The sequence below is a fragment of the Lacerta agilis genome, chromosome 14 (assembly GCF_009819535.1).
Source record: "Lacerta agilis isolate rLacAgi1 chromosome 14, rLacAgi1.pri, whole genome shotgun sequence".
NCBI lineage: Eukaryota > Metazoa > Chordata > Lepidosauria > Squamata > Lacertidae > Lacerta > Lacerta agilis.
This window is the reverse complement of record NC_046325.1, coordinates 16,842,533-16,868,864: the sequence shown is the minus strand read 5'-3', so window position 1 is coordinate 16,868,864 and position 26,332 is coordinate 16,842,533. Positions and strand designations below refer to the sequence as shown.

Sequence of the window (26,332 nt, the reverse complement as noted above, 5' to 3'; positions counted from 1 at the left end):
TATCCCAGTAGGGCCCAGTAGCCTTTATTCACCTCCCAATATCAACCAGTGGAGGACTGGGAAGGTCAGGAAAAGGCCAATCCCAATAAAAGCTAGCCATCTCTGTCAACGCTAAGTATGAGCGATGGATTTTTTTTTTTCCATGTATGACACACCAACCAGCCTGGGAAAATTAACCCATGGCTGTCCTTTATATGGCCACTAAGTAGGTGTTGTGACCAAGTCAACATCTTCCCATGTCGGTTCATCCCAATGAGTGCTGAGCCAATGTGCGTCTCTTCTCAAAAATGATACTTCTGGATCATGCCCTTGCAGAGGTGTCAGATCAAAGGGCCCCTACCCAACCAAATCTCATCCACCTGCCTTGTGGAGTCCAATTGTCCGCTGGTAATTCCAAGGCCATGTGTCTGACTTGGTGATGAAGTTTTGCCGACAAAACTCTGTTTGAATCAACAGTCTTTTCTTTTGTATATAACGCTGGTTAAAAGGGGAGGATCACCAGCCCTATTCAGTTCCATTTGGCACAAAAAGGGTGTTGTTCTTTTAAATTGGCAGCCATGTTCCACATTCCAAGATGCAGCTGATGAGGTTCGGGGAACTGAAGGAGAAGGCTCATGAGCAGGTCAGACGCCACTTCCTGGAAACCCCCGTTTCCCAACCCAACCCTCTCAATTTGGCACAGAGGGTCCTTATAAGGGACATATCAGATTGCTGAAGGGAAGCCAGGAGGGGGCACAAGGGTTATACATTCAATAGCAGGTGCTCGGCAGGGGCCCCTAAAATCAAGGAGATGCCCCCCTCATCACTCATTGGCTCATGATTGTTTATACAAAAAGTTCTGCCCCTTCCCCAGAAGTGGGGGTGAGTTGTTGGGCAGGAGAGGGAGGGCAAAAACAGTCCCTATGATGTCAGGCTCCAGTTAGCAACAATGGCCCCCCCCAACACACCATGCACGCAAACGCACGCACACACAAACACATCTGTCTGTCCATCCGCCACAGGAACTGGCGGGTGAAATCTTGGCATCATGGGCAAGTCAACTGGATGACTGGGCGTCGTCCCTGAATGTCGAGAGAAGAAGAGGCGGAGTTGTCCGATTTCTACTTGGTCTCAGTTCTCAATGGGATCTGGGAGAAGGGGGGGGAAAGCTTCTTTTAACACATTATCAACTTAAAACCAGGTCACCCCACTCCACCCTACTGCATTTCATATTACATTTTCACATTGTTTTATATGAAAGTCACCCACTGTCTGTACCAGTGGATGGACTGTAGTTTACTCACCACATGTAAGAATGGATTTAAACACTAGGAGAGGATAATATGCTTGTGATTATCCTTCCTTACATGAGTGCCATCCTTTGCAGCTTAAGCTTAGAGACTAAAACAAGGTTGATTCAACCTCCTAGAAACAATAACCCAGGATGCTTTAAGGCCGACTGGATTTCCCTGGTAATATACCCTTTTCTCCCCCTTAACAACAACAATCACACATGCACATTGTTTTGTGAACAAATAAAAGTGGTATTTACTTACATAATCTAGGTCTTGAAGCAGCAATTATAGTAGCAAAATGAAGGCAGGTTTATAACTACTAAGTTACAAAAGTACGAAATATAACTTCAAAAATGGTGTCTGAGCTGCAGAGCTCAGGCATGCATGTGTGGCCAGCTTGGAAGCATGATGAAGTAAAGCAGGCTGCCCAGGCAGGAAGGAAGTGTGTAGCTTTACAGCTTCCTGCCAAGGCAGACAAAGGAAATGATCTCACGGAGTTCTCTCTAGGAAATTTTACAGGAAAGCTCTGTGAGCCTCAGCCCCTTCATGTGCCTATCTGGCAAAACATGAATTGTTGGTTTGACTGCAATAACATCCCACACCACAGAGGTACAATTCCAGCTACAAAATTACAATTTTCAGGATCTTTTGGGAGAAGATATATGGCATATACGCAGCCATGGCCCATTAGCCCCGCTCCACAGATAAGAACCACGTGCATCCATGTGTCCACTTACCAGCCGTGGGTCCCAATTCGGTGTCACAGGATGAAGAAAGGTGTGGTTCAAGGGCAGGAGAGACGGTGAAGCGAGAGAACCTCAGGGCATCCACAAGGCCAGACTCAGCCCGCTTGGTTGCTGGCAGCAAGGCAGGGGCCATGGGCACAGGTGACGACATAACCGGGTGGGGCTTGGCTGCGTTTGGGTCGGGCACCATGGAGACATAGGACGGGTTCTGAGCCATCAGGGGGAAGTCATCATCCCACTCAAAACTGCCACCTGAGTGGAGAAGGAAGAATGGGGAGGGTAGGAAGGAGGCCTAGATTGAAGCGATAAGGAAAACAGCCTCTCCCAGCTTGTTCCCTTGGTTCGATTGGCATCATCTCTCTCTCACACACACACGCTTTCCGGTGCTGATGTGCACAGGGATAAAACATGGCAGAAAGGCAGTCTTGATGAGGCTGCACACACACCCCTTTTGCCCTGCCCCCGGCAGTCCCTGGAAACAATGAAATGTGGTCACATAGCAATACTTCTAAGAATATTTATGGTCTGTGTCTTCCAAGCAGTGCTGGGAAATGCCTGAAACCCTGGAGAGCTGCTGCCAGTCAGTGAGGGCAATACTGAGCTAGATGGACCAAAGGCCTTACTCGGTTTAAGGCAGTCTGCTAAGTTCCTGTTCTGCTATTTCAATGAGATGATTCATGTACTATATTTGTTTTTTCCCTCGTTTTTATTTGTTTGTATATACATGTGTGTTTTAGTCTTGAAGCTGCCTCGGAGGCCTTTTGAAGGGAGCGGCGGTGGGGCCGCAGAAAGCAGAGTAGAAATGTCCTAAAATAAAAATAAATGGAATCGCTTGCACATCCTCTGTCTTCACTTCATTTGTGTTACGGCACAAAGCTGCCCTGAATCCATTTTTAATAACCAAGAAGGCTCTGTGCTACCATCTGCCTTTTTGAGTGTGACAATTTTAGACTGCTTTCAAGCAGAAATAAACTATTCAGGGATTCAATTTAAAAAAAAATTCAACACAAAACACACCCTGGCAATATTTCCCAAAGATCTGTTAGCCAAATTGCACTGGATCAGAATTAGTACAGGAAGCACACACTTTGCTCATACATTTGAAGCTGGCTTACTTTTAAGGTTGTGGAAAGAGAACAGAATCCTAAAGCTGGTGGGCACCTCAAAGGCCATCTAGCTTTACCCCCTGCCAATGTGGGAAACCCACAACTGTACTACTCCTTTGCAACCATCCTGATCCAGCTTCTGCCTAAAAGCCTCTAAAAAAAGGGAAGTCCACCATCATTCAAGGCAGTTGCACTGTATGGTAACACCTGCTTACAAAACACTTGGTGGAATCTATACTAGCCCATTAGTTGAACTTACGTCCTAATGAAATGGCTGGGAGAGGAAAGCCACAGCCCACAATCCTGTAGGTTTTTATTTTAATTATAATCCTTCTCTTTTCTTTTTGTTTATTTATTTCAGAAAATTTATATATCGCTTGATTATTATTATTTTTAAAAAGGACAACAAAGTGGTTTTGGTGCTGTTGTTAAAACCTTAATTCAAAAACTAAACATGGCTGCTAATATGCCACAATAAATGCATCAAGGATGAGGAACCCCCACTACATGTGGGGGTTAGGCTCCAATTCCCATCAGCCCCAGCCCTCATGGCCAATGAAAAGAGTTAAAGTCTGGAAGGCCACAGATTCCACAACGCTGAAGTACATTAACGAAATAACAAGATGGCCCCAGCCTGCCTTCAGCCAAATTGCCTCTGCTGTACCTCCTTGCCCTCGGCCCGCCAATGGCAGACTAGCGTGCCCAACAACACAGTTGGACAGCCAGTGTGGTGCCCTCCACATGCTGTTGAAGTACGGCTCTCACCAACCTCGACCATCGGCCATGTTGGCTGGGGTTGGTGGGAGTTGGGAGTCCAACCACCTCTGAAGGCCTCTGCACCAGCTACCCCTGTTCTGGCCCTTTTGATCTCCACCAGCATCCTCTTGAGCTCAGCTTCATGCCTCAAATCCTGGCCTTGCTTTAGAACTGGAACTAGTCAGTTTTGGACCATGCCCCAGTCACAACCTACCCCTCACCCCCGCACTTAGAAGCCACTTTCCAATGGAAGCCAGGACATTTTCCTGAAACTCATTTCATATTTTCACACCAAACACTGACTGAAGTGACCAGGTTACTGTTTCTTTGGCTATACATCTGGACTGGCTCATTCTGCATTTCAGATTCCTGATGGGGTGGCGACTATTTCCCACTTACTCTCTCCTCCTTGACCCCAATACTCACTGAAGCCATCAGCAGAAGGGAAGGCATCAAGTCCTGGTTCTGCCATTGAACCAGGGGAGGGGGAATCACCATCTGGAGCTCCCTGGGAACTCAGCTCATTGGTTGGTGTCTCCTGCATACAGAAGAAGACAAGAGATTGTGGTAGAACTGCAATCCTGTCACTTCTGGCTCCTCCCACTTTCAATTTGTTTCTGACATTCTTACCACAATTAAATATGGGCTGCTGCCTGCTACCTGTGCATAATATATTTTCAGCAATTGCTCGATATCACCGAATATTCACAAACTCGCTGAACTATTTAGGAATCTGATGCCTACGGAATGTTGGCTAACAGTTTGTGTGAGGGAAAGTGTCAATATGGCTTGGATTAAACCAGGTCCAATGCTCTGTGGGTAGACAAGGGAGCTTAAGTGTGGAGTGCTTAGTAAAAAGACAGGCCCCAAAATAGGAGTGGTAACAGAAAGAGGGAAGTAAAGTCAAGATGGCTGAGGGGAGGAGGACAGAGTAGGGAACTGGCTTGGACCTGAAAGAAGCCCTTCTCACCTCACTGTGGCCAAACTTTCACACCATCAACCTCGGTGCTCCTGACAGCTCACCTGATCAAAGAGGTAAACGGTGACATCGTCAAAGAAGGAGACCATCTTCCGCTTACGGTCGAGCTCAGCCGCCGCCTCCTCAGCTGAGCGTGGTGACTTGAGAAGGCCACGCAAGTTACGGGCGTCATCACTTTCGCTCACCACAATGGGGACACCCCGCCCTCCGCCTCCAGCCAGGCCTCCTTCCTCTTCCTCTTCAGCATCATCTTCCTCCTCATCCTCTGCCGCTATGGCAGCCTCTCTCCCTCCCAGCGCTGGACCCTCCCCAAAAGCCGCTCCTTCCCAGAATGGCCCTTTCCTTCCCCCGCCAAGCGGGGGGAACGTCTGCAAGGCCAGAGGGGGAAGCGACAGAGATAAGCGGGAGAGCTTAGCTGGAGGGAAGAGCCGGACATCAAAATGGAAGGGTGGCCAGGAGGTGGGAGGAGTGATTGGGTCAAAGAGCCAAGATTCAGAAGTCAAGAAGAGCAAATGGTATATGGAAGCAAGGTGAGGATGGAAGGATTTGGATGAGAGAGACAGAAAGAGAGGGTTACTTCATTAAGAACACATCCCTAGAATTTCTACCCAAACGTATCTATCCAGGCAGAGGGCCTTCTCAGCAGTGGCACCCTCCCTGTGTAATGCCCTCCCATCAGATGTCAGGGAGATAAAGAATTACACGACTTTTAGAAGACATCTGAGGGCAACCCTGTATCAGGACTTTTTCATGTTTAATGTTTTATGTTTTTATATTTTGCTAGAAGCTGCTCAGAGCAGCTGGGGAAACCCAGCCAGATGGGTGGGGTATAAATAAAGTTGTTGTTGTTATTGTTACTATTAGTATTCTCATTGTCAGCATTCCCATACTGTACACAAATGCATTCCCAAATGCAGCCACACCACAGATTTATATGAATACCTTATGATACTGATTGTTTTTGCACATAAAGATACCCTTAGCATCCAAAATAACACACAACCTGACCTGTGTGTCTAATTAGTTCCCATTTGGCCAATGGGGACATTTTTTGTTAAGCCACACCCACCTGCTCTACTCCTGAGAAGGAGTATGGTGCCAGGAGTGGGGCAGGGAAAGACATAGCAAGGCAGTGCTTGTGGGCACCACTTGCAAGGGCCCATGGATCAGCTGATTGTTGGCGTGTACAAAGGCACAACAGGGCTTTGCAAGTGCCACCGATCGGCTGATGGGGTTGAAGACACTCAGTGTAACTGCCAATCAGCAATTAGACTATAGGTTAAGCCACCATCTCCCAGCTGGCTTCTCCTTCCCCTGTTTGTTCTATGAACATCCCAACCCTTTGTTCTTACTTCCACACCAATCACAGATGGAACCCTCACCTTTGATATCCTCACTGGCTTGGTTTGCAGGGACGCCAGGTTCCTGATCCTTTTTGGGCTGCTCAGCTGCTACATATCTGTCTTCCTGGGCAGCATCCCGTGTTTCGACCACGATGGGCACTGCTACACTTTGGATCTCCATCTGGCTTGGCATCTCCCCTTCTTTCCTTTTCTCCTCCTCCTCCTCCAGCTCTGACGGCATCTTTTCAGAATCTCCTCTTCCCTCTTCTTGCTTCTCCTCCTCCTCCTCCTCCTCCTCCACTTTATCTTCCACACCTTCTGGCCACTGGGAGTCCGTAGCATCTCCATTGTGGCTTTTCTTGACCTCTTCCTCCTCCGTCTCCTTCCCCTCCTCTGGCTCTAAGGTCCACAGCCGGACAACAGCCTGCTCCTTCAAGGGAGCCGCTGGAGAAAGCCTCAGAGTCGGCAGCCTACTCTGACTACAGAGTAGGTTGCGTGTGACGTTCTCTTGCAGTGTGACCAACAGCTGCTCCTTGCACACTTGGACCACAAAGCCTCTGTCTACTGTCACCTTCTCTGTGGGCTTCCTGCGCTCAGGCCCAGCAGCAGCTGGTGCCTCAGCCGGTTCTCCCTCCCCGTCAGAGAAGTAGGCTGAGTCCCGGTGAGGTGTTGCTAGCCCCAGGCTCCTCCCTATTTCCTCCTCTAGCTCCGCCCCTTCTTCACTTACTGACAAGGTAAGATCACTAGTGGACTGAGAAATGGACACTGTCGGGAGTTTGCCGGAATCTTCTTCTGCCTCTGTTTCTTCCTCTTCTCCAGAAGGTGGCGGTGGCGGTTCCTCTTTGAAGATGAACTCGGGTGAGAAAGTGCTCTCCGTTTCGTAGCCGCTGTCGCCAAACTTTTGCCCCGGAGAGGAGTAGTGGGATGCTGGGCTGCAGACGTCCGAGGAGCTGGTGTTGGAAGGAATGTCCAAGGAATCCACTGAGTCTAGGGTTCCCCGTTGCCGATCTGGTACCGCAGGGGAGAGGCTTAAGGTCACTGGGCCAGTGGAGAATCCATCGATGACTTCCGGGAGGATCGCGATGGTCTCCTCGTCATTGCTTTCGGCTAGTGTGGACAATGGTGGTATCTCCACCGGAACAATCACATTGCAGCAGCCAGAGGGCAGGGCCGGGAAGGGCGACCCAGGTGGGCGAACGCTCCCCCCGCCTCTCTGCTTCGGGTAGTCTTGGAGCTCATAAGTCTTCACCGCCGTGCCCATCAGCGGGTCATAGAATTGTCTGCGCTCCCCGCCATCCCCATCGCAGTCCCTAGGGGGCAGCATTGGACAGTCAGAAAGGGAGCCCCGCTCCACTTTTAGCGAGGAGTCGTCCTCCGTGCCATAGCTGTCGCGGTAAGGGCGCCGCAGGGGCGGCCCGTGGTTGCTCCAGCCGCTTACCATGTCCCCCCGAGGGATGGCGCATGTGCAACGTGCCCGGGTGCACAGCGGGCACGGCAGGAGGTTGTGGCGCCCGCCCCCGATACTACTCCCGCCCCCGTCGGTGCTGCTGCCAGAGCTCTGGTCCTCCATCAGCGATGGCTCCTGTTCCCACGAGGGCGAACCCTGGAACTCCGAGGGGTCCCCGGCCAGTGTCTCCCCTGCCCCTCTTTCCTCCATCTCAGCATCCCAGCTGCGATGCTGGTCCTCCAGCTCGCGGTATACTGTGAGCAGGGACTCTGCTAGGAACGCCTCTCCCCCCGACGTCGGGGTCTCGGTCAGAGACGTCTCCTGGATCTCGCCGTCAACGCGGAAGGGGTTGCTGTCCCCTCCGCCCCCGGCCAAGAAGGGATTGGTGCTGGGCTGCTCCTGCGGCCGGTAGGGGGCGCCGTGGGAGTCCCAATCCGAAGGAAAGAGAGGTTGGGGTGGGGATCCAGGGCTGGGGGCGCAGACGGGCTCCTCGCAGCTCCCATGGTCCTCCAGGCGGATGTAATACTCGCTACTGACCGAGGGGCTGCGGGCACTGATGACGGGCACGACGCTGGGTGTCTCCAGGCTGTGCCCACGCTGCGTTGCCTGTTCATAGAAAGGATTGCTGCCCGGCACAGCCAGCCCACCGTTGCTGGAGGGGTAGTCGGGCGGTGCCGAGGCAGGGCCCTTCCACCGCCCCAGGCGGGCCTTCTCCCACATGTACTCAAAGTTCAGCCCCCCACTGCTCTCTGTCACCGTCAGGATGTCGTCCATGTCGCCGCCGTGGAACCCGTCCAGCAACGGGTAGGCCGAGATCTCTCCCGAGGGGCGGCGGTGGCATGCCGAGGAAGAAGAGGAGGCCGGGGGCGGTGAAGAGGAGCGCTTGGGTTTCAGGGCGCTCCAGCGCCACTCGAAGCTCTCCTCCGCCTGAGCGTTGGAGCGCTCGTTCAACAGGTAGCTCACCTGCAAGTGCAGCTCTTCCATGGTTGGGCGATGGGAAGCCGGGAGCCAGCAGGACTGCATGACCTCATACCTGCAGTGGGGCAGGGACGGAGGAAGGATAGAGGAACAGTCGGAAAAACAGGCAGAAATAGGAGCAGGAGGGGGGAAACAGTTGTGTGGGGGGGGGAGATAGCCTGAGAGAACAGTTGTGGGTGGGGATAGGGAATGGGAACATTTTAAAAAAATAATAGTAATAGAGTTGCAGAAAAGATGGTCGCAGGCACTGTGAATAGAGTTGGAGACAGAAAAAAGAGGCAGAAGCTAAAGGGGGCATGAGTACTAGAATGGGCAGTGATATGTGGGGAAACTGTCAGGAGATGGGTTGTGGGGCAGAGTTGCGGAGAACAGTCAGAAAGCCAATTGGAAGCCTTAGCAGACACAGTCAGAAGAACAAGCAGACACAAAAAGGCAGCAGTTGGAATTTCTCATTTTTCCAGCCTTCAGTTTTCCCCACTTCCGCATCACTTGATTTTTTTGATTTTTTTTAATCCTCGCAAACATTCATCAGCATTTTGGTGCAAATTTCTCCTAATACACTCATGTTTCATATGCAATTTATGCCTAATATACACATTTTCGCCAACCGCCCCCCCCCGTTATGATGTATTTTTGTGCCTTATTTTCATGATTACATTCATTTTTAGGCACAGCTTTTCTTAATATGTGCATCTTATAAAACATAGTTTGGCTGGAGAATTGCATCGCAAAATTTCAAACTTCAAAAGACGCCTGCGTTTCAGTTCACGATAGATTCACCTTCAAATGTGAACTGAATCTAATTTCTCCCACCATCCCTACACACGAGCAAACGTCTTGTGGTTGGGATGGTGGGGACTCTCTATCTCTTCACTATATAAAACTTTGCTTAATATTGAATAAAAGTTACAAATAAGCCCGTGGTGTAGATATGTCCTTATACGGATATGAACAACATCCAAAAGGAGATCCACAACCCAAAAAAACAGACAACCAACTGGAACAGCTGCCAGAAGAATGGTCTGAAAATACAAATCTGGAAGGAGGGAACTTGATTCACAGACCACCGGTGCAGCTGGAGGGGTCTGGGAAGAGCAGGCAAGGAAAAGGTACATCACAATCAGAGGGAGACCTGGCAGAATGACAGTGCAGGGAGGGAAATGGGCAGGCAGGCGGAGGAATAGTTGGAGGAACACAGAGAGGGAAGAATGAAAGAACGTTAGGAGGACAAGAACAATCTTAATGCACAGGGCAGCAGCCACCCCCAAGTCACTAGCTGCTCAGGAGGCACCAAACAGATGTCAAGGATGGAGGAGACTCAGGAAGAAGATATCCCAGTTGGTGGGCCTTGCTTTCTTTGGAGGAGAGTCCTGGACAACAAATACTTTTTTTTTTCCAGGAGGGAGAACAGGGGAATCAACTCACCAATAGTCAGAGTAAGGAAGCTTAAGGCGTGGCTTGGCCAGTTTCATCTGCTGCTCCTTGACGACAAAGGTCAGCACTTCCTCGTCAGAGAGGTGGCGGTAAGGCTGGGAGCCAAACTCAAAAAGCTCCCAGATGGTCACCCCCATAGACCTGGCAACAAAGGGAACAGAGAGATTAAGCCCAGAACTACGGATTCCAGAGAAATGCAAGCAGAAAATAAAATCATTGCAGGTGCCATATCATTGCAGGTGCCATAGGTGAGTCCTTATAACCCTCACCCCTTTTACCCTTTCTTGCTTAGCCCCACAAAACCAAGAGTCCCAGCCCAGACAATAAAGGAAATGGCAGCCCAGGGATTTGTTTCAAGAAAGCAGGGAGCTGCCTTATACGGAGTCTAACCATTGGCCCTTCTAGCTCAGTATTCTCTAGTCTGATTGGCAGCAGCTCTTCGGGTGTCAGGGAGGAGCTTTTCCCAGGCTTACCTGGAGACACCAGGGAGCAAACCTGGTACCTTCTGCATGTGAGGCAGAGCCAGGGGTGCCAACTTGAATAACATATTTGGGGGCCCAGGTAAGCCCCATCCCACATAATTGATCACACACCATTTGAATGGCTCCAGTTACAGGTGTTGGTCTGCCATAGTCAAAACAAAATAAAAAATAAAAAAAATCCCTTCCAGTAGCACCTTAGAGACCAACTAAGTTTGTTCTTGGTATTTGAATGGCAATGCCCATCAACTGAGGGAGCCCTCAAATAATTTATTTGGGAATGGCCAAAGGGACCTCGGCCCCTAGAAGTTGGTTCCTATGGCTGAGGCTCTATCACTGAAGTACAATCTGAAGATTAAGATGTCCCTGAGAATACACATATACACATAGTACGTTTCCTAAATGTCTGCAACACCACAGCCTTCCCCTTTCTCCCACTCCTCAGGGGTAAAAGCAGTGGTAAAAAAATATTTGCCCTCCCTCCCTGATGCTGATGGACTACAACTCCCATCAGACCCAGCAAGCACGGCCAATGGTCAGAGGTGATGGGAGCTGTAGCTCAGCAAGATATGAAGGTCCAGAGGTTCCTCACACCTGATGTAAAGAAACACAACAATATTGAGAGCTTATATGGTGGTACAGGTAGCACTAGACACCATGTTCCCTGTAAAAAGAAAATGCAAATTTAACCATTAAAAAAAAAAGTCTGAAATTTCAAGATCGCAAATGTTGGTTTTTGAGGGGCATTAACAATAAATTGTTCTAAGAGTGTTAAATGAAATAATGTAAAGTATTAACGTGGCAGATTGTATTTGTTTCCTGCCCTTTTCTCGCAGAGGGACCACAGAGAGGCCGACAGTACATTATCACACACCAGTACAAACCAACAAAATAGCACAACCAGAAATCAAAGCAGACGTGAAACAGCAATAAGGCTCCCAGCCTCTCACAAAATCCCTAAACCAAAAGAGTATCCATAAACTAAACATGTTATTTTAAAAATTCAAATCAACTAGGTCAAAAATGAGGTGGATCCAGCTGGGTCCCTTATCTCCCCAAACCCCTGCTGGTCAATTTTTTAACTAGTGGGTGCCCACCTGTCAATCACCTGATGTCATGACATCAGGTAACCACTTGGAAAAGGCTCACTCTCAGCGCCAATAAGTTGATGGGTACTGAGAGTGAGCTCCTTTGAAGGCATGGTGTTAGCACCAATCAGCTGTTTGAGGCTGACAGTACAGTCTTCATAGAACGCCCTTTGAAGTTTCTTTACAGGGGAGGATTGCAGTCAGGCTGCACTTGCAAATGAAGAGAAATTTTTTTTTGCAGGTATGGTTTGACACCAAAGAGTGCCTGTAAATGTGCTTTGAAGGCACACAGCTAGGCAGTGCTGATGATCAGCTGATGACCAGCTTTTGCAAAAGCACAGATCAGCTGGCGTGCGGTGCCTGTAAACCCTGCATTACTACATATTTACACCTGACATAGGACAGATGGTCATGACTCAGCAGAAACGGACTCATGAGTCATATGAGGCCTGCTGGGCTCAATTAGGCCCACTGGCCAGTGGTTCCCCACCACTGAACATGGTGGATATAAATTTTAATATTTGTAAGCAAAATTTGTAGCATTCCCTTGTGGATTTTAAAACCAAGTTTGTTTCAGCTCTAGACCAATTGGATCTAGGGGTGCAAAAATGCAAACTAAGGTTGCAATCCTATGCGCACAGTTACCTGGGAGTAAGCCCCGTTAAACTTGGTGGTGCTTGCTTCTGAATAGACATACTGTACAGTCAAACCTTGGTTCCCAAACGGCTTAGTTGCCAAACAAATCGGCTCCAGAATGCCACAAACCTGGAAGTAAGTGTTCCGGTTTGCGAACGTTTTTTTGGAAGCCAAACGTCTGCCGCAGCTTCTGCTTGAGTGCGGGAAGCTCCTGCAGCCTTGGTTTTTGAATGGTTTGGGGAGTTGAACGGACACCTGGAACGGATTAAGTTCGAGAACCAAGGTACCACTGTATAGAGTTGCGCTGTGAATTCCCTCAAGCGCAGGTGTGTGGGGGTGTGGCTCCTTGCAACTCACCAGACATTGCTCTGCTTGGTTTGATCCACCACAATGAGGCTTCCGTGCATCTCATCCAACAGTTCCGGGGCAACCCAGCGCAAAGGGATCCAGAGCCGATCTGGAGTGATGTAATAGTCTTCCTATGAACAGAAATGAGGAATGGGTGGAACAGGGCTGGAGATGCAGACTCTCCAAAGTTTCACAGATGAAAATAGGGGCGTTGAGCCTTTCCAAGCAGGTGTCCTTCTGCAGGTATATTCCACAAAATGTCCCTGACACAATATTGGTGGATTTACTGGTGGATTTAGTCTGCATTATTAACAGTTAATGATAATAATAATAATAATAAGTGATGCTTCCTCCATGCTCACTGCTGCCCAGAGGGGCTACAGAACAACAAAAGCTTGACAAAAATAAACCAGATCCATTGTGATAGCAAAAGGGATTTCAGCAGGAAGTTACTATATATGCGCTGATTGGAAATTATGCAGGAGGACCACCCCCAAGAAACCTGATGTCACCAGACACAGGCAAACACATTTCAATCTACCTGCCGGGGGCTTTGTGGCATGGATGGCCCCGCCCCTCACCTTGTAGTTGTTGTGCGACAGGCCATAGTCTCCAACGCGCACTGTGAGGTCAGAGGTCAGCAAGCAGTTCCGAAGGGCCAGATCACTAGGGTGGGATAGAAAAATACCCAGTAAGGGCGGCTTGGAGGTGGTTGGGCCAGGGGATGGAGAGAGAGAGAGAGAGAGTAAAGGGCACCTTTCTTCACCAGCTTTCCCGTTTTATTTATTTAATTTAATGCAGCCAATTGGCCCCAAAGAAACTAATCAGGTTAAAAAAAACTAATCGGAGGGAAAAATAAGTAGAAAAATTTGTAATGGACGCCATTACAAGACCAGATCCGTTGGTTGGAGGGGGCTAGGGAAGGGGCAGAAGTGCCCTTCTTTGGGCGGAGAGGAGTTTTTCTGGTGCAGGGAGCCAAACCCAGTGTCCCATGGGAAATCCCATGGGTGTAAAGCAGAAATTCCATGGGTAAAATGATGCATTCTTGCCTGGGGTGGGCAGAGCAGGAATGGCCCTGGATACAAAGCTTCTCTATCTCCCCCAAAAAAATCCCAGAATGAAGCTAATCAGCTACAGCAGCCTGGAGCTGGCATAGTTAATCTCCTCCCCCCCCAGCCTATGGAGGGGTTTAAAAACAAACGAAAAACAAGATATGCTGAGATGAAGATAGATGAAACTTGCCCTTACCTGTCACTCCCCACCCCAGTTACCACTGCTTTGCTGAATGACAACAAAGAATTCCAAACTTTGGGTGGCACCAGAGAAAAAGTCCTGTTTTAGATGCCCCCCTCATCTTAAAGGCCTCAGCAGAAGAGCTCAGCAGATAGGCAGGTTCATACATCTGTTCTCCCCCTGACCTGCTCAGGTTATATTCAACTCGATTGAATTTGCCTCTCAAAGGTAAAGTAAAGTAAAAGTAAAGTAAAGAACCCCTGGATGGTTAAGTCCAGTCAAAGGCGACTGTGGGGTTGCGGCGCTCATCTTGCTTTCAGGCCGAGGGAGCTGACATTTGTCCACAGACAGCTTCTGGCACAACCTAACACCATGGCGGAAGGCAGAGTGCACGGAAACACCATTTACCTTCCTGCCACAGCAGTACCTATTTATCTACTTGCACTGGTGTGCTTTTGAACTGCTAGGTTGGCAGGAGCTGGGAAAGGGCAACAGGAGCTCATCCCGTCACAGGGATTCAGACTGTCGACCTTCTGATTGGCAAGCCTAAGAGGCCTGGTAGTTTAGACCACAGTGCCACCCGCGTCTGGAGTACAGCCCACTACATTTCACATCATTAAAATTCACATTCATCAGCAAAACCCTTTGAGTTCCAGAGCTTAAACCATACACAGCTCCGTACAGCTCAATATTTCCTGAAAAACCCAAGGATCGTGGTCTCTGGTCTACCTGTGGATGTAGTTGTTTTTATGCAAATGTAGCACTCCCAGAGTGATCTCGTAGGCCATGCGCTGTAGTGTGCTGAGGTCACGGGTCAGCAGGTCAGGGGTCATCCCGTCTGCTTTGCGCTGAGCTCGAAGGTAACGTTTCAGATCTCCCTGGAGGAACACAGGGCGAGAAAAGCGTTGGCAAGCAAAGTCAGCGAAGCTAGCACCAAGTTTCCTACAGATCCAAGCAAATTCCCCAACCTCACGTCAAAACATAATGTCCCCTTTTTTTCCGGGACACTTGGCAGCTATGGCCAAACAGATGGAGTGGTGTTAGGAGAACCTTCCCAGCCGCTCCCCACAGCGATCTGTTTGGACCCCTGGCAAGAGCAATCTATCCCTCTTGTGTTTTCCCACCCAAATTCATCTCTCGGCTTAAGAATACTTACCAGCTGGCAGAATTCCATGATGAGCAGGAAAGGGATGGTCTCTGTGCACAGGCCGAGGCATTGCAATATGTTTGGATGCTGGAGGCTTCTTGGGGGAAGTGGGTGGATGGAGAGAAGGGCAGAAAGAGGAGGGGGAAAGAAGGTTTTGCTCCATTCATCACAAAGAGGCGGCACCTGTTTATGCTCAGTTTTCGAGGGCTGAAAGTGTACCCCAACTGCATTTCAGCAAATAGAGCTGACACTACATTCCAAAGTGGGGGTTGAGTATAAATCCATTTTAAAAAAGATTCCTTCTTTCCTATGCTCTTCCCTTTTCTTATGTTCCACCAAGCTTTTTTATTTAGAGCAGGGAGTACAGTCGTACCTTGGAAGCTGAACAGAATCCACTCCAGAAGTCCGTTTGACTTCCAAAACATTCGGAAACCAAAGGGCAGCTTCCGATTGGCTGCAGGAGCCCCGTCAGATATTCGGCTTCCAAAAATAGTTCGCAAACCGGAACAGTCACTTCTGGGTTTGCGGCGTTCGGGAGCCAAAACGTTCGGGAACTAAGCTGTTCCGACTTCCAAGGTACGACTGTAATTGTGTTACTGGAGTCTCGCCTAGTGTTTCCCTATTACATGATGGTGGGCTACTGGGGAGACTGGCATGACTTATAACACTTACTGGAATCATGGACAGCTTTAGCTCTGCAGCAGCCGCCCCAAAATAAGGTAGCTGTTTATATGGGGATATTTTGCCCCTTGTTTCTTCCTCCCACTTCAGTTTCTCCTGCTTCTTACCGATATGGTTGGGCCTCTGACAGGAATTTCCTCTGCTCCAGTGGCCCAGCATTCACCCGTAGCTCCTTCACTACCACCTGTGCAGGGGTGAAATCTGAGAATATTTCACCCAGGATTACCTGTGGAACAGGGGGGGGGGAGGACAGTTACTAACCAGAGCTGTGAACACACGCTCCCATCCAGTGTGATCCTACCATTGGTTTAGGGAAGCGGTGTCTACACGACAATGGCCACAATCCATATCTATCCTGTCGTTTCTTATGAAACATTGCACATCCTTTTTTTTTCCTCTTCCAAACTAGCTTCAGAGTTCAGAAAAAGAATGACGTGGCAGCGATTTAAGCCAGGGATATGTATGCAGCCTGGAACCAACTATACAGAACACATCTCACCAGTTCTTACAGGGCCACACTGACTGCCAGTTCATTTCTGGGCACAATTCAAAGGTAATTCGTAATTACCTATGAAACCCTACCTACCCAGCTTTGTGTCCGGATATCACCTTTTACCACACAAGACTGACTGAACCTTCTGTTCATTTTTGGACATTCTCTATGTCCATCTAATCTGAATTTAGGCAGGTGGCAACTGGAGAGAGAGGACCTTCTCGATCCTGGTTATTTATCTCTAAAATGGCTGTAGGTTTTCTTTTATCCTTTCCACCCAATATTGAGATTTATTTTTGACTGCTGTTTTTGCCTGTATTGTGCAATTGACTGGTCACACCCACACCACAGTTAGATAACATTTAACGCACATTTAAAGGACATAAGAATCTGGGGAACTGTAGTTTACCCCTCACAGAGCTACAATTCCCTTCAACCTTAACAAACTACACTTCTCAGGATCCTTTGGCGGAAGCCATGTGCTTTAAAATATATGGCGTGGATGTAACCATGGTTGTTGTTTTGTTTACTTTTGTTTCATTTTGTGCATCTGCATTACATGTGTCCTGTTATTCTGTTGTTGTTATTGCTGCTGCTGCTGCTGTTGTTGTAAGGTGCAAAATATTTTAAATTATTCCTATTTTTAAACTCACAGCGGCTCTTCATATTCCCTGAGAATAAAACTGGAGCCTGCTGGAAAGAACCTTGGGTCCCACAACAAAAATCCCATCCCCAACAAGAAGCTTTTACTCACCTTTCCAAACCAGCCATTTCCAATCTCCTGCAAATAACTGAGGTGTTGCCTGCTGAGTCCCAGGTGTTTAACTAGATCTGAAAGAGGGACAGAGCGTGGCAGTAACAGAAGCCAATGTCATGACCCGATGGCTTGAGCATGAACCTCCCATCTTTATTTCCCCAAACGTTCAAAAGTTAATAGACAAGCTGCTAGGACATTAGCAGCAGCAGCTGATGGGGCAGGATGGTACCACCTTCCTGGCAAATATAATGAGGGCTGCTTCTCCCTTTGTAGGCCACCTATCATTCCAGGTAAGAATGGAGAACCTTTGGCCCTCCAAATGTTGCTGAACTACAATTCCCATCAGCTCTAGCAAACACAGAAAATGGCCAGGGTTGGCGGAGGTTGTTGACCAAAAGCTCCCCATTCCTGCTCTAGCCTTTCTGCCATCTATATGGGGCCAAGCTGGTGTGGGAAATGTCAGCGATTTGTTTGTTTATTTTTACAAATTTATAACCCACACTTTCATAAAAATAGAACAAGGCGGAGTACACATATAAAGGTAAAATCAACAGAAGATGATGATGATGATGATGATGATGATGATGATGATAATAATAATTTTACTTACTTATTTATTTATTTATTTATACATACATACCTAGATACATACATACCCCGCCCATCTGGCTGGGTTTCCCCAACCACTCTGGGCAGCTTCCAAAAGAATGTTAAAATACAATAATCTATTAAACATTAAAAGCTTCCCTAAACAGGGCTGCTTTCAGATGTCTCCTAAAAGTCTGGTAGTTGTTTTTCTCTTTGATATCTGGTGGGAGAGTGTTCCACAGGGTGGGTGCCACTACCGAGAAGGCCCTCTGCCTGGTTGCCTGTAACTTGGCTTCTCAGAGCGAGGGAACCGCCAGAAGTCCCTCAGCACTGGATCTCAGTGTCCGGGCAGAATAATGGGGGTGGAGACGCTCCTTCAGGTATACTGGACCAAGGCCGTTTAGGGCTTTAAAGGTCAGTACCAACACTTTGAATTGTGCCTGCAAACGTACTGGGAGCCAATGTAGGTTTTTCAAGACTGGTGTTATGTGGTCTCGATGGCCGCTCCCAGTCACCAGTCTAGCTGTCGCATTCTGGATTAGTTGTAATTTCCGGGTCACCTTCAAAGGTAGCCCCACATAGAACGCATTGCAGTAATCCAAGCGAGAGATAACTAGAGCATGCACCACTCTGGCGAGACAGTCCACGGGCAGGTAGGGTCTCAGCCTGCGTACCAGATGGAGCTGGTAGAAAGCTGCCCTGGACAAAGAACTAACCTGCGCCTCCATGGACAGCTGTGAGTCCAAAATGACTCCCAGGCTGCACACTTGCTCCTTTAGGGCCACAGTTACCCCATTCAGGACCAGGGAGTCCTGCACACCTGCCTGCCTCCTGTCCCCCAAAAACAGTACTTCTGTCTTGTCAGGATTCAACCTCAAGATCCATAATAACATCCATAAATATCAATAAATACTGGCTGGTTATGAGGGGAGGGGGGGAATGCTGTAAACGAAAAAGTTTTCAAAAGACGTCTGAAAGAAGAGAGGGATGGTTCCTGCCAAGCCTCCATTTGTAGGTAGTTCCACAGGGCAGGGTCTGCCATACAAAAGGCCTGGGCCCTAGAGAAGGCCAACTGATCCTTAGGCCCAAGGGGAGCCACCAGACAGGCCCCATCAGAAGATCTCAGTGATCAAGGTGGAGCATAAGGAATCAGGTGGCCCCAAGGCACTTTGAGCCCAAGTTGTTTAGGACTTTGTGGATAAACACGAGTTCTTTGAACCTAACCAAGTAGCAAATCAGCAAATGGAGAGGCAGGCAGGCGCATGCATACCCCCTCCAAGGCATCTTACCTGTTTTCGGCATCTGCTGGTTGGAGGTCGGGAGCGAGACCTCTGAGAGAGGCAGAATGTAGACATCCGGGATAGACTGAGAGGAGGACGTCTCTTCCGCAGGTGGTGTGTATTCTCCAGAATATTCTTCTCCATCAGGGTTCTCAAATTCCTGCCAAGCGGGCAGAGGTGAGTGTAAGGATGGTAAGAAATTCTGCTGGTTTTCCCATTATTTCCCAGTCTGTTGCCTGAAATAGCAACCTGTTTCCCCATGGCCTTGCCATCCCCAGGCATCAGAACCCACCAACAGGGCCGGTGCCAGGTTTAATGGGGGCCACCATCACCAAAATTGCCCCCGCTGCTTCCGATCTTCCCCTTTGTGGGACAACACTGCCGTCGTCCTCTTCCCTTCCGCCCTGACGTCTCTCTTAATCCTGTTTAAAAACATTCTTCACGGCTACAATAACAGCTTTGCTGGCACCTCCCTCAGCACCTGGGCTCTGAGAAAGGGCCAAAGACATCCTTTTCAGAGACAGGCATTTTGGTGATGTGGTGGCCTGGAGAATGCCTCTGCCGTCGCTTCTGTGGTTTGCCATGGTGGCTCGAAAGACTTTTTAAACACAGAGGGCTGACCTCTGGCGCTCCTTTCTACTCTTGCGGCTCAGTTAATAGAGTGTGAGACTCTTAATCTCAAGGTTGTGGGTTCGAGCCCCACTTTGGGCAAAGGAGTCATGCATTGCAGAGAGTTGGACTAGACAACCCTCTTGGACCCAACTGTACAAGTCTATTATTATTATTATTATTATTATTATTATTATTATTATTATTAAAGATTTTTAAAAGCCTTTTTAGCTATCACGGCAAACCGCACTGGCGCAGGCAATGCCTAGCCATTTCACCAAGAATGCCAGAATCTGAGAAGAAGGACCCTCTGGCCCCTTTCTCAGTGCCCAAGCAAGGAGATGGAGGTTGCTAGCCAGCTGCTATGGGGTGGAGCTGGGCCCAGTGGTGAGCTAGTGGTCAGCAGATCAGGCTGGTGAGGAGCACTTTGGATTACTGGGGCCCACAGGAAAGGCCCAATGTAGTTAACCAAGGTCTGCTCCCCAACATGAGGGATGGGGAATTTGTGTACCCGCCCATCATCCCTGACCATTAGCCTTGCTGATTGGACTAATGGGAGGACCATAGGTTTCGAGTTCTTGGCTTAGGAAACTGTACACTCCAATCCATGATGCTGTTCAGCTTCACAGAATACAAGCCACAAATCCCTTTCTGCAAACCACCACCACCACCACAACAACAATATCCCTCCCCCAAAGCATGCCATGTCCACCTCAAATCCCCACAACCAGGCTCACCTTGAACCCCACATCGCCCCGCTTGCAGCACAGGCAGGTGAGGAGGAGGAAGATAAAGGCCAGCAAGCCTGAGCAGGAGATCAGGACCACAGCATAGGGAGGGGCCAGGGGAGCCCGGCCTTGGGTCAAACCATCTGCAGGGAAGGCAAGAGACAGAGGAAGAAAGGGGACAGGGTCTTTCTCTAAAGCACATTTTAAAATGTCAAAAGCTATGTTCGTCCACAACCCACAATATGGCATTTATTAGAATCAGCCAAAGCAGCTGGGCTGACTCAAACTTTTTTCGCTGCCTGAGGCAAAATACAAGATGGCACCCTCCTATTACTTGTAAAGAAGAAATGAGACTAGGTTGTACACACATCACACACTGAAAGCATATTGCTTCCCCACGTAGAATCCTGGGTGCTGCAGTATGTTAAGGGTGCTGGGAACTATAGTTCTGCGAGGGGTTAAACTACAATTCCCAGGGTTCTTTGGGGGAATCAATGTACTTTCAATGTGCTTTAAAGACATGGTGCATATGCAGCCTGAGAGCTGAAGACAGGCGACAGGCTAGCCTCCTCCGCCTTCCTTAAGGGCAGCGTATATGCTTAGGAGGTGCAGAGCAGCCCCTGGGGAACACACAGCTTTGTCCAACACCTCGCTGCCATTGCCTGTCCTCCACCATCCACCACCTGAGGCAGCCTCCTCACTCTGCCTAATGGTAGGACCGGGAGTGAGAGTAAATAAGCATTCAAATTTTCTTCCAGAATTCTACATCTTGGGACTGAGATGCAGTTGATGAGAGAGAATGGAGGACAGATGTCAGGGGGGGGTGTTTTTCAACCCCCCAAATGTAAACAAATTCTCCGTGGTTTCAGCCCTTACACATCCATTCAGGACTTTAATCCAGTTCCTCTACAAATCTGGCTACACACTTCTCTAGACCAGGGCAGAAACCATTCCTTCCATCCACCACCATAAACATTCCTCCACTCCTCATCCTCTTAACAGAAGTAACAGAAGTAGTTTGTTACTTAACCCTTCCAACCACGTGACTCCAGTCTCTTCTTTTCCCCACATGCAGACCTCCTGACATCTAGCCCTACAGCGCCCAGTGTGAATGGGTCCTCAGCAAGTTTCCCCCCCAGTCCTCCACATTGCCATGCTGGTGGGCCTTTCCAGACAAATGAAGACACCAGCGCCTTGCCACTTACTCTGCTGCGTGTTGGGCTCAGCACCACCACCCATCCCTTCCAATTCTCACTCCCCGCAACCTCACTCAGACACCCCAGAAGGTTACCAGCAGCTGAGGAAAGCAGCTATAGATGCCCCCATCTTTCATTCCCCTCAGAATGCCTTTGGGTTCCATGGACTTGAGGCCTAGAGACATTCTAGGTGATAAAGATGGCTGTGGCAGCAGCTGCTCCCCTTGGCACTTTTTATCAAAATGCTGAGGCAAAATTTATATGAAAGGATGGTGGCATCCATCCAGGAGGGTCCTGACATCTGCCCCGACACGCTGGGTGCTGAGGCCAGGTCTTCCCCAATGGAAACTTTTTACCAACCCACTGTCAATTACTTTATCCATCACACTTTCCATTCACTGCCAACCACCCATCAGCCTGACCATTCGGTGCCTCAGAAGCAGAACTCTAAACTGAAACTGTGCAGGTGTATTTTCCAGATCTAAAACTGAAAAAACTAAAACGGTCAATATACTGTACTGCCATGGCTATATTTTATACCTCTCTGCCATTAAAGGTAAAGGGACCCCTGACCATTAGGTGTAGTCGTGTCCGACTCTAGGGTTGCGGTGCTCATCTCGCTTTACTGGCCGAGGGAGCCGGCGTACAGCTTCCGGGTCATGTGGCCAGCATGACAAAGCCGCTTCTGGCAAACCAGAGCAGCGCACGGAAACGGCGTTCACCTTCCCGCCGGAGTGGTACCAATTTATCTACTTGCACTTTGACGTGCTTTCGAACTGCTAGGTTGGCAGGAGCTGGGACCGAGCAACGGGAGCTCACCCTGTCACGGGGATTCGAACCGCCGACCTTCTGATCAGCAAGCCCTGGGCTCTGTGGTTTAACCCACAGCACCACCCGCATCCCCTAACTGCCATTACTTCTCCCCAAAAAAAGAATTCTGGAAACTGTAGTTTGGTGAAGATGCTGAGCCATCTAGCCCCTTCCTCCAAAATAATTACACTTCCCAGGGTTCTGCAGGAATGGGAAATAACCGCTGAATCAGTTTAAGCCTGCAGTTGGAGGTGTCTCTTTTCTAAAGGCTTGGGGGTGGTTACATGGAAAAAGTTATACCAGGAATGGAAATCCAGCTGGATTTTCCAGGAAAAATATATGAATCCCTACATTAAGAGAAGCCTGGCAAATAGTCTGTGGTAAGCCCATAGACTTTTTGTTGGTGAAGCAAAGAGAAATGTCACATCCTCTGTCCCGAGCCCATCATGAAGTCATGGGACATCCCACCAAACTGCTTCTTCTGACATCACCCAAATGGCCTTGATTAGCCTGTGCCTAAATGGGTTACTAGAACATTCATTTGTTTCCCTATGGATTTATCTGCCCTTGTCTGCATGGCAAGTAAGCCAATGGTATCCTGAGCCCCACCACTCCAGCCTGCAGTATGGCACCAGAGCATGTATAGAATGAGAGGTGAAAGAGAGAGAAAAATATTGGAAGGATTGTACATGAGGGAACACACTGACTTTGCAAGAGAAAGCGCTTTGATTCTAACTCAGGAAAAAAACTTTCCAGCTGTTGGAACAGTAGGGGTGACAGGATCCTGAAATAAGACTCATTAGCTACTTTGAGAAGAATAGCATTGAATTTGTCCAATGCGCTGCGTACACACTATAGCTTTAAAGCACATTAAAAGCACATTCCCCTCCCCCTCAAGGAATTTGAGGCAGTGTAGTTTCTTAAGGGTTGCTGGGAAATGCAACTCATGAGGGGTAAACTACAAAGCTTAGAATTCTTTGATGAAAAGAATGTGTTTTGAATGTCCTTTAAGGGTATAAGGAAGATAAAACTCCTGACAGGCGTTTTGATCCAACAGTGTTTCAGAATTCACTGCGAGGAACTAATCTTTGTGATTATTTCTGTCTCGCAGAAAACAAGAACCCTATCAGATCGGACCAAAAGTTGATCCAATGCAAACATCCTGTTTAACGCAACAGGCCAGCCAGTTACTTCCAGTAAAACCACAAGCAATGTTCCCTTGTCCTAATCTCTGAACGCAGCCACGCTATACATTTAAAGAGCATACATTTAAAGAGCAAAGGAATAATGGGAAGTGTAGTTTGTTAAAGGTGCTGGGAACTGTAGCTCTGTTAGGAGTCATGTGCTTTAAATGTATGGTGTGGGTATGACCTCTGCCCCCCACCCCACCCTCTCTCTCTCTCTCTCTCTCTCTCTCTCTCACTAAACACCCCACAAGCTAACATTATGAGGGAAATCTTTATTGCTCCCATTTTACAGAAGGGTAACCAGTGGATGAGGTCCTGTCACTTACTCTTACCTGTACGATCCATCAGTACATATCCACCCACCTTTCCCTTCACCTTTTCGTCCCTTATGCACACACCCCTACCTTCCTCTCTCTTTCAGCTCATTTTCCGGCCCCAAATACCTTCTCTATCTCAGGCATGCCGGCCCTCCCAGCACTTTAGCAGTCCCACAGCACACACCAATTCCCACAAAACTCTCCCACCACCAGACGGTTGTGCCAAGGGCACATCCATAGTGAGTCACGCCGCTCTCTCCAGATGGCTGCCAGACCAAATGTGGCTTCATGCTATATATTTGAGATGCCACAGACCTCACGCCCACCCCTCCCCACCTCTCTCTCTCTCTCTCTCTCTCTCTCTCTCACACACACACACACACTCCTTGATTTCTTCACACACTAATCCCAGATCTTTGCTGCTGTGTTCTAATCATGGGCCCCCACCATGTACAAAAAACGTATTTGTTCTCGCATGCCCCAAATAACTTCTATTCTTGTTTGCCACTCCTTCAGCCCCTCCAGGTTTACTCAATTTCCCTCGCCAGGGTCGGAAACCAAGAATCAACCAGCAAACACCGCCGGCATAGGCATCTGACGAAAACCAGCAATGATTAATTTGGTCTGTACAGGAATCCCAGCCTTCTCTCCGGAATGGAATTTATTAACCCAGAAAACACCGCCAGTCTCTTTTTTGGGAAGCGAGAAATCCCGCAAGCCCTGCCGCCGTGCCCAGCTTTGCTCACATATGAAAGTGGGGTGGTTGTCTAATTTGGGCAGGTAACCCATCGCACAAACAGGTGGCCACAGATGGTGGAGGTGAGGGAGGCAATGGCAAAGGAGGGGTGGCCACTGTCACAGATGAATGGGAGCCCTCGCAACCTGCCAAGAAGACTCACCGTTTTCCGAAGGCGCTGCCAAAGCTTTCTCTGGGTTGAAATACGACATGGACGCAGCCAGGAGAAGGAAGGGGCCTTGTCTTAGCATCTTAGGGGGTGTCTGGGATCATGGATCAGGAAGGAGGGGGGCGAGGCGGGGAGAGGTCTCAAGACGTAGGTGCGGGCTGGGGGGTGGGGAGTGGAGAGAGAGGGAGGGAGAGAGGGAGATCCGCCACCCAGCAATGCACAGAAAAGCAGAGACACGGTGGGCATCAGTCATCAGAAGGGATGGAGCAGAGCAGAGGACGCCAAGAACAATGGTACCCAACAGATCGTGTCGCCTGCATCCTTCGGAGGATGTGCGACCGCTTGGCTGGCTGCTACCTGGATCTCATCCCCAGGCACCATCTTCTCTCATTGCCCGAGGAAAGGGAGGAGATGGGAAATGGAATAAATAAAGAGGGAGGGGAGGGCAGAGGATAGTCAAAGGTGGCTGAAGAGAAGTGGCGGCAAGGATGGAGGGGGGGCGAAGAAAGCCATTGTAACAATAGGTGATCTCACATGGGGAGGGGGAGGGAACAGGAGGAAGCAGATGTGTGGGGAAGAGGGAGGGGTGGGGAGGAGGTGAAGGAGAAAAACCTAAAATCCCAGCTGAAAGGAGGAAGGAAGGAAGGAAGGAAGGAAGGAAGGAAGGAAGGAGGAAAAAAAGAGGGGAAGAGAAAAAAGGGGGGAAGGAGGCTGGGTGTCCCCCCCCCTTCGGAAACCTTGCTCTTCGGGTAGCAGAGAAATTGATGGAGATCAAAGCCCTCCCATCCAACCCGGGTTGTGGATTGGACAATGGGCATGTCACTTAGGCTGAAGGGAGGAGGATGCAGGAATGGATGGAGGGGGGTGTTATCACCATGGAGACCTGCTCTTGGGTAGCAGCAGCAGCAACAGCAGCAGCAGCAGTAGGGAGTGCAGGAGCAAGAAGGTGAGGACCAGGAAAGGATGGAGTGATTAAAGGAGGGGTTCAGGGCAGTGAGGCGGAGGGGGCTGCAAAAGGGGAGTGGATATTTTGCATACAAGTAGTGCTACGCCGCTGAGCATCTGCCAGATTCAGCGTCATATTCCACAAACACATAAGCATAAGGAGAATCTCCTTCTCACACACACACACACACACACACACACAGGCATAAACAGAGTCTCTCTCACACAAACATATACACAACTCATAACAGATCATGCACAATATTTCATGCTTGCAGAAAATGTCTTACACGTAGAGAGTGTTGCTGTGTTTATTTATAGTAGCTGCATGCTGCTTTTCGACCACCAAGCAGTGTCCAATAGTGATAAAAAGATTTAAAACGATATTAGTGTGAAAACAATTAATTGTTACGTAAACAACAATAAAATTAAAACAATGAATAAAGGGAAACAGCTGCTGAAACACTGGTGCCAGAATCCCATAATTATCAGATGAAACCAAACAGGAAAGGCAGAATGAAATATATTATTTTTTCCTGTCCTCTGGAAGGAGGAGGTGGTGGAATGTGCGAACAAGGACCGCAGAATGGGTAGGAGGGAATCCCAGAGCTTAGAGGCTGCCACTGAAAAGTCCCTGCTCCTTCTCAGCGGCAGACTAGACTCCATTCACATGGTGTCATGAACTGTATTTTATGTCACATGGAACCATTTTCTCAAGGTCATCCATACACGTTGTCTCATGCATCCCAGAGAAAGATTCACATTCGGATCAGAGAGAAGAAATCTTCAGATGACCCACCTTCAACAAACATATGGGGCAGGGGATTGGACCTGCTGCAAGC

General features: G+C 48.9%; 1 protein-coding gene across 1 annotated transcript; it reads right to left on the bottom strand.

The window, feature by feature from the left end:
- Nucleotides 1-24,721, bottom strand: LMTK3 (lemur tyrosine kinase 3). The gene is made up of 15 exons (XM_033169292.1): nucleotides 24,540-24,721; nucleotides 20,140-20,273; nucleotides 18,803-18,953; nucleotides 16,923-16,999; nucleotides 15,783-15,901; nucleotides 15,004-15,091; nucleotides 14,577-14,725; nucleotides 13,196-13,280; nucleotides 12,624-12,745; nucleotides 10,055-10,204; nucleotides 6,244-8,684; nucleotides 4,906-5,276; nucleotides 4,309-4,420; nucleotides 2,012-2,272; nucleotides 1-1,127 (listed from the first exon to the last, which is right to left on the bottom strand). The coding sequence occupies exons 1-15, from the start codon at nucleotides 24,625-24,627 to the stop codon at nucleotides 1,111-1,113; spliced, it is 4,365 nt and encodes a 1,454-aa protein (XP_033025183.1). The 5' UTR covers nucleotides 24,628-24,721; the 3' UTR covers nucleotides 1-1,110.
- Between the last annotated feature and the right edge of the window lie 1,611 nt (nucleotides 24,722-26,332).

Bases quoted from the DNA above. Each gene is read 5' to 3' on its own strand.
- LMTK3 (XM_033169292.1), bottom strand. From the start codon at position 24,627: ATGCTAAGACAAGGCCCCTTCCTTCTCCTGGCTGCGTCCATGTCGTAT. The intron at 20,274-24,539 runs GTGAGTCTTCTT...CCTTCCCTGCAG, and splicing joins GGCAGCGCCTTCGGAAAACG to ATGGTTTGACCCAAGGCCGG. The intron at 14,726-15,003 runs GTAAGTATTCTT...GTGTTCCTCCAG, and splicing joins TCATGGAATTCTGCCAGCTG to GGAGATCTGAAACGTTACCT.